General features: G+C 41.0%; 1 protein-coding gene across 2 annotated transcripts; it reads left to right on the top strand.

The window, feature by feature from the left end:
* Window positions 1-51: 51 nt before the first annotated feature.
* Window positions 52-5,099, top strand: Phospho2 (phosphatase, orphan 2). Of its 2 annotated transcripts, none has more exons than XM_038337465.1 (4): window positions 52-227; window positions 777-810; window positions 2,752-2,905; window positions 4,331-5,099. In XM_038337465.1, the coding sequence occupies exon 4, from the start codon at window positions 4,357-4,359 to the stop codon at window positions 5,080-5,082; it is 726 nt and encodes a 241-aa protein (XP_038193393.1). In that variant the 5' UTR covers window positions 52-227; window positions 777-810; window positions 2,752-2,905; window positions 4,331-4,356; the 3' UTR covers window positions 5,083-5,099. The 2 variants fall into 2 exon arrangements, with proteins under 2 accessions (XP_038193393.1, XP_038193392.1); XM_038337464.1 differs by having other exon boundaries at window positions 52-348.
* The last annotated feature ends 3,136 nt before the right edge of the window (window positions 5,100-8,235 follow it).

The following is an 8,235-nucleotide window of genomic DNA, read 5'->3' as shown; positions in this document are numbered from 1 at the left end:
ACGTTTTGCCATCACGGAATCAGGAAGGTGCCCAGTCCGCGGCCGGGAGAAGCTAAACGCGGGAAGTGCGCCTGCGCGGTGCAGAGCGGCGGGTCAGGCGCGGCGCCTGCGCGGTGCAGAGCGGCTGGGCTGAATCGGCTGTCGCGATCCCGCGTTTCCGTCTGGCTCGAGGACCAACCGGCGGATGCTGGAACGGATGTTGCCTGCGGGCTGCGACCTGGGCCTGGGTCAGTGAGGAGCCCTCGGTTCCGCCAGGCCGGTGTCCCCTTCCGCACCCGCTGCGCTAGTGAGGAGTCGGCTGGTGTGCGAGTCGAGGCCAAGGCTCGGTGCGAGTCCTCGCGGGCTGAGGTGAAGGACAGAACCCGCTTGACCACAGAACCCCCAGGGATTAAGGAACATAAAAGCTGTTTTTAAATTATTTGGTTTGTACGGCCTGGCCAGGACTAGATGAGACCCTCTCTATTGTTATTACATAAAACTATTAAAGCGTGAAATGTCCCCAGGAAATTCACGTTAAGACCTTTAATAGATATTAAACTGCTTGGTAAATTATAATCAGTGTGCCTGGGAACCAGTCTCTCATGACACCAGAATAAGTTCAAGTAGGCTGGCAATGGATCTCTAAAGGGGCTTTTCTGACCCACCGATGTACAAATGATTTCATTCCTGAATAGTTGGACTATCAATTAAGCAACATTTGCTGCCCCTCACAATGAAAACAAGTAAGATTTTCAATAATGAAAGTTCTAACACACAGTTGTGCTGTCTCGCTTCAGGTTTTCTGTCAGATATTCCACTGTAATAATGCTGGTAAGTACGGAAGGATTACTAGAACTTTGTGTGCATACGAGTGATTTGGAAGCATAGCTTAAAGCGTCAAAAGCGTCATAGCTTAAAGGTCGGGGCTTTTACTGTAACACAGGCAACCAGCAGCTTGCATAGTTGTGCTTGAGCTCCGCGACGCCTAGTGAGGGATCAATGAATTACAGCGGTAGCTGCATCCTCAGCAGATTGTGCCTTAATTTTTCTGAGCCCCTGTCCCCATAGGGTGATGCAGAGTTGGCAGGAAGTCACGTAAATGTGATGTGTGTTGCGTTATAGGACAGGATGAGTGACAGCATGCATGCCTTTTAATGTTGTTCCCTGTCGGAGCATCCTTGAAGCAGTGGGGCATGGAGTACATTACAGAGAAGACAGAAGCAGTAGAGGCCATGTCCGTCGATGAAAACCCTCAGTACTTTAACTAAAGTAGTTGCAATTGCTGGACTTCATCAAGTGTCAGTAATTTTATAATTTGAAAAGGTCTGATATTTGACTTTAAACTCCTAGTTGCTCCTCCAACCTCCAGTCTTTACATACAAGCTGATCTAGAGTTGGTTACTTGCTTTCTGCCTCATTGCCCTGAGTTTTGTTGAGGTAAATTGAAAGAAGGTAGCATTTGTATCCTAATTGGAAGCAGAATTTAAGTTAATATGTAGACATTTTAAACACAAGGTCACAAGGAAAACTAACCATCGAACCACTTGATAAGACCCTGCCGTTCTCACATAAGCTATGTTTATTATAGTTAACTATGTGTGTGTTTGTATATGTGTGTGTGGGAGGGTGCGTGCACATGAGTGAAGGTGCCTGAAGAGGCCAGAGCTGTCAGACCGCTCTGGAGCTGGAGTTGCAGGTGATGGTTAGCCACTCAGATTTGGGCCTTCACAGCTGAACCTCCTCTCCAGCCCCTTATTTATTTGTTTGCCTATTTATCTAGTGTGTGTGTGGATACCGTGGAGTTGTGAGGCGTTAAAGTCCCTAGAACTGAAGTTGCACCACCAGACAGGGGTCTTGAGAGCTGAACTTGGGTCCTCTGCCAGAGCAGTATACACTCTAACCAGTGATATGTTCAGTCCTGAGAGTAGGGTGGGTTGGTTGGTTTGTTTTTTTGAAACAGGGTTTCTCTGTATAACAACCCTGGCTGTCCCAGAACTTGTTTTGTAGACCAGGCTGGCCCTGAACTCACAGAGATTCGCCTGTCTCTGCCTCCTGAGTACAGGGATTAAAGGCGTGCACCACACTGCCCAGCTTTGGTTTTCTTTTTTCAACAAAACTTTATGTGCGTGTGCCAAGTGAACACAGCAGTACTGTGGTCAGAGGACAACCGTTAGGAATCCTCTCTGCCCACTGTGGGTTTGTCTCCTTCAAGAGTGGCTTGCAGGGGTCACACGTGGCTTGTCAGGCTTGTCAGCAAGTATTTCACCACCTGCGTCATCTCGCTGGCCTCTTCACGTTGTCACTTAAACTGGGCTCCAGCACACAACTTAATACCTGCTCCAGGTCCTGAACACTGGGATTGCTGGTATGAGCAACTACGCCCGGTCTGTGTTTCAGATATTAAAAAAAAGAGTTTCCACGTAAATTCACATTGTTAAAAGCCAGTCTGTGCACCTCCCTAATTTTTGTAGATTTTTATTTTCAATGTTACCAGTATCTCTATATTTATTGATAATAAAGTATGTGTTTCCCTTTTAACAAGAAAACCTGAAATGATGAAATTCAATTGACTTAACACTTGTGATTTTATTAACTAGATCAAATATTTCCTTATGATAGTCTCTTTTTTGTATTTATTTCAAATTTATGTGTATGATCAAATTTTGTTTCTTCATTGCCAGTACATGGGTTTTTTTTTTTTTTTATATGAGGAAAAGGGAGTCAATTAGGAAGTGTAAAATTTAAGCTTTTAAAATACTTTATTAATTTTAGGAGTTAAGAAGTCTCCATTCCTTCGCTGTACATCAGAGTAGTTTCTCTGCATACAGAAATGGAGTAATGTGTAAAGACAGCTGGCAAATTAAAGATTTTAATGACTAAGCTCTGTGCTGAAATAAGATTAATTGGACTGCAAGTGCCATCTTAGGTAAGTCATTTTAATAAAAAATATATTAAAAAGATGGGAAATTCTAAAATTGAGAAAAAATACTCTTAGATCAACCTTGAATGTGTGTTTATTTCACTCTTGTGTTCTTTTAAAAGTTAAGAGAGCAGGGGTGGTACCCAGCACTCTAGAGGCAGAGGCAGGTGGAGTGCAAGGCCACCCTCCTCTACCAAGACAGTCAGGGATACGCAAAACAAACAAAAATTACCTACTTGGTGGTTATTTTAAAGCAATGAATAAATATTGTGGCACATGCTTAATCCCAGCACTTAAGAGGCAGGTGAATCGCTATTAGCTCCAAGCAGACTTCTACATGGTGAGACCCTGTCTCAAAGAAATAAATTAATAAATAGCTTTAATATCTTATTTCTTAGGCATTAAACCGTTGTATTTAATTAATTGTGTTTGGTTTTATATTTTTTGGGTTCTGAAACTGGCTATGTAAACCAGGCTAGCCTCGAGCTTACAAAGACACTCCTGCCCCTGCCTGCCAAGACTAAAGGCATTGCCACTAACCAAACCTAGAATACTGTACTCAAAAACCTAAAACTGGAACCACGCTGACCTGAGACCACAATTCCACTCTTTAATAATTGCTTTATCGATCTTTAAGATGAGAGTGACAGCAGTTCTACGTAGTAGGGTATTGAAATTAGATGAGATGTTTGAGTGATCTTTCAAAAATATATCATCTCTTTTTTGTTTGTTTACATGTACCAATTTTATCTTTTTCTTGGAATTTTCTATGATTACTGTTTTTTTAGTGTGATAGTTTTTCACCCATAATAACTGTTATTATGTATTTCCATTTCTTTTGGAGATTTATAAGTTAATCACTTCCATTCTAATGAAAACAAAGACATCTGTCCTGTTATATGTGGTGTGTTTACTCAAGTTAACATTTGGTACCTCAAGACTAAATGATTTAGAGAAAATGCAAATAAATGTATCAAAACCTTTAACAGAAGTCATACTAATTTTGGAGAATTGAGTTGACTTCCATATATCAGATAACTGTTTTAGAATTTCAGGTGCAGCATTAGCCAATCATTTAGTCAAACTCTGACACTGAGTTCAATCTGAACGCCATTTAAAAATTATTTTCTACTTTATAAAGTTACATGAACTTAAATTTGTTCAGAACTTTTGTTAGTATATAGAATATTCATAACATATTATGGCCTGTTACTTGATATGAGGACTATTACAAATATTATAAGCTAATAAAGTGTGGCACTTATCTTAGGAAAATAAATGGTAGTCCTAAAACAGCCTCCTAAGTGCTGAGATGACAGCATGTACTACCAGACCTAGCTCTTAGCAGGTTAACGTTTCCTTCAGATCCTAAATAAGTGTAATAGATAGATAAACACAGTATGGTTAGGGATAATATTTCTTCTTCTGCAGGGTAACCCAAATCTGTTACTGGAACCATGAAAGTTTTGCTGGTGTTTGACTTCGACAATACAATCATAGATGACAATAGTGACACCCGGATTGTACAGTGTGCTCCAGACAAAAAGCTTCCCATGGAACTGCAAGATTCTTACCAGAAGGGGTTCTGGACAGAATTTATGGGCAGAGTCTTTAAGTATCTGGGAGATGAAGGGGTGAAAGAGGATGAAATGAAAAGAACAGTGGTATCCATGCCGTTCACTTCGGGGATGGTGGAGCTTTTCAGCTTTCTAAGGATGAATAAGGATAAATTTGATTGCATCATTATTTCAGATTCAAACTCAGTCTTCATAGATTGGGTTTTAGAAGCTGCTGATTTTCACGATGTCTTTGATAACGTGTTTACTAATCCAGCAGCTTTTGATAACAGTGGTCGCCTCACAGTGAAAAATTGCCATGCTCATTCTTGCAATAGGTGTCCAAAGAACCTTTGCAAAAATGCAGTTTTGGTAGACTTTATAGATAAACAGTTAGAGAAGGGAGTGAGATATGCACGGATTGTTTATATAGGAGATGGTGGAAATGATGTCTGTCCAGTTACCTTTTTAAGGAAAAATGATGTTGCCATGCCACGGAAAGGTTACACTCTACATAGGACTCTTGCCAGAATGTCTCAAAATCTTGAGCCTATGGAATCTGCTGTTGTAGTTTGGTCTTCAGGTGTTGAAATAATTTCTCATTTACAATTTCTAATAAAGGAGTAATGTGCCAACCATTGAAATGTGTATTAGTTAAGATTGGGCTCACTAACATAAAACTAAACCCCCAATATTAGTACCTGTAGAAATGAGGGAGGTTTTCCTCTTTAAGGAATTCTGGTATATTTAGGGCACTTTGTTGCTTAACCAACCTGGAGCTTTTGGCTCCAGTCAGTGTCCTCACAGCAAACATTCTGGCCAGCGAAAACCAGGGCAGTGGGGGTTGTAACCCTTTGTTTAAGGATAGTTTCCAATTGTACCAAGCAGTTCTGTTTAAATACCATTGGCCAAAAACTAGTCAGTGCCTTCCCTAACTGCAAAATACAACATTCATTCCAGGTGGCCGTGTGCCTAGGAAAAGGTGGAAAAAAATACATAACTGAAGTAGATGGAACTTGTGGTCTATACTAAGGATGGTTAGTGAATTGTATTTTTTTTTAACTTATTCCTGGAAAAGGTGGCCTTGTTTTGCTCATTTATTTAAAAAATATACCCAGGGGTTGTAGAGATGTCTCAGAGGTTAAGAGCACTGGCTGTTCTTCCAGAGGTCCTGAGTTGAATTCCCAGCAACCACATGGTGCCTCACACCCATCTGTAATGAGATCTGGTGCCCTCTTCTGGCCTGCAGATATACATGCAGACAACAGTATACATAATAAATAAATTATTTCCAGTAATTAGAAATGTTGAATACAGCCTGATGCGCTCATCCTCTGCTGAGCAAGTCATAGAGATGTGTGTGTTCAAGGTTGAGCTTCACCCATAACCCACTGCTGAGGAAGGCATTAGTGCTGGAGGTGTGATGGGTGCTAACACTGCCTTGCAAGAGGTGCTGCAAACTGCCCTCATCTGATGGGAAACCTTCTTCAGCCAATAACCTTTAAGAGGCTGGACCAGGTTAGGGCATGACCTTTTGGGTACCCAGAGAAAAACCGCTGGCCTGCCCAGGGTGCGTTCTCTCTCTCTCTCTCTCTCTCTCTCTCTCTCTCTCTCTCTCTCTCTCTCTCTCTCTCTCTCTCTCCCCTCTCTCTCCTCTCTCTCTCTCCCCCTCTTCCTCCCTCTCCCTCTTCCCCTCCCCTTCCCCTCCCTCCCCCTCTCTCTCATTCCTGTATTACACACCTGAGGTTGGACTTCTCATTCCTGTTCCGTGAGTTTGCCCCTTATAATAAAAAAATATAATTAAAATCTTTTGGAGTTAGCTTGAGATTCTTTGACTCACGTCCTCACCCCCCCCCCATCCCAGTAACACTCATCCAAGGTGGCCCAACATGGGAATTACACAGAGCCCAAGGCCTTAGGCACATGCATGCTTGAACCCAGTTGTGATGAGCCAATGTGCGTCCAGTCAGTGGAGAGCTTTGTGCTGAGCATGAAGATCACCTAATTAGGGTTGATGACAAACTAGGAGCATTTTTAGGCATCTCTGAAAGCAGGAGAGGGAACCACATAAACTGTTTGCAGCGTGTTAAAGATGCCATTGAAGAGTCCTTGAAATGCAAGAAATATCAGCTTATTTTCTCTCCATCCCCCACCCCCACCAAGGAAACCTGGATACTTTATTCACATGAGAATAAAAGGGTTTTGGGAGCTGGAGAGATGGCTCAGTAGGTTAAGAGCACCGCCTGCTCTTCCTAAGGTCCTGAGTTCAATTCCCAACAACCACATGGTGGCTCACAACCATTTGTAATGAGATGTGGTGCCTTCTGGCCTGCAGGCATCCAAACACTGTATACATAATAAATAAATCTTTTTAAAAAAGAATAAAAGGCTTTCAAATGTATATAATATCCTCTGAAATCTATATTTTTAAAATAAGGGTACAGTACTTTAGGTTTTATTTATTCGTGTGGGTTGAGGCACGCCATGGTGCATGTTTTGGAGGTCAGAAGACAGCCTATGGGAGTTGGTTCTTGTTCCACCATGTGGGTCCCAGGAATTGAACTCAGGTCATCACTGTTGGTGACAAGTGTCCTTAACTGCTGAGCCATCTAACCATCCCATTATGTAATTTTTAAAAAAGATTTATTTATGTATATGATTGTTCTTTAGACTTTATGTCAGAAGAGGGCATCAGATCCCATCAGACAGTGTGAGCAACTATGTGGTTGCAGGGAATTGAACTCAGGACCTCTGGGAGAGCAGCCAGTGCTCTTAACCACTGAGCCATCTCCCCAGCCCCAATGTAGTATTTCTTGTTGGAAGTTTTCATCAATCAGAATTTCCTTTTAAATTGAAATACATATTTTCTTCATGTTTTATGTTTGCATCATAGCATCATAGATAATTACTATGATATGCTGTTATTTTTGTTGTTTCAAAACAGGGTCTTGCTGTGTAAACCAGACAGACCTCAGGCTCTCAGTCCTGCCTGCTTGTATGCAGGTGTTGGGATTACAGATGTATACAACCATGCCTGGCTTCAGCTTGCCAGTTTAAATAGTGTACTATATATTTGGCAATTCAGTTGTGAAAAGTATGAACTTGTATAAATACTCAACAGTAAAGAGACTTTGATGTAGGAATATTAGCCAAATATCTGCTGATCTACACATTTTTATAAATGCATGCTAATCCATAGGTTCATAATTAATCATAAATACTCAGTAGATATAATGTAATTTTTTTATGTTTTGGTTTGGATTGGGGGTTTTGTGTTGTTCTGTTGTTTTGTGTTTGGAAAGAGGGTCTTACTGTAGGAAATGCAGGTCTTCAGAGTTGGCAACAAGCACCTTTACCTGCTGAGCCACCTCTCTGTCCCTCCTTACCTACATCTGATATCAAACTAGGTTTTAGAACAGTTATTATGAGGCTAATACTGGATTTTTAGACTGAGTTGATAGCACACCTTGTCTTTTTATTTTATAGAATAGTTTGAGAGACACTGTTGGTTCTTTAAGGGTTGCACAGGAATCCTTGGTTGGGAGATACTGTATTATTGCCTCAAGCTCATTTTTCATTATAGGTCTATTTAGTTTATATCCTCTTAATTTAAGTTTGGTCAGTCATATGTGTCTAGAAATTTATATATTTCTTTTATATATTTTCAACTAGAATAAAAAGATGTAAAAGTGTTTTGAATGAGCCTCTAGATTTCATTGATCTCTGTTGAAAGGTCTCCTTTTTTGTCTCTAATTCTGAATTCTTTTGAAGATTTATCTT

The sequence above is a fragment of the Arvicola amphibius genome, chromosome 7 (genome assembly GCF_903992535.2).
Source record: "Arvicola amphibius chromosome 7, mArvAmp1.2, whole genome shotgun sequence".
Lineage (NCBI taxonomy): Eukaryota > Metazoa > Chordata > Mammalia > Rodentia > Cricetidae > Arvicola > Arvicola amphibius.
The sequence above is the reverse complement of the archived record's forward strand: the minus strand, read 5'-3'. Positions and strand labels throughout refer to the sequence as shown.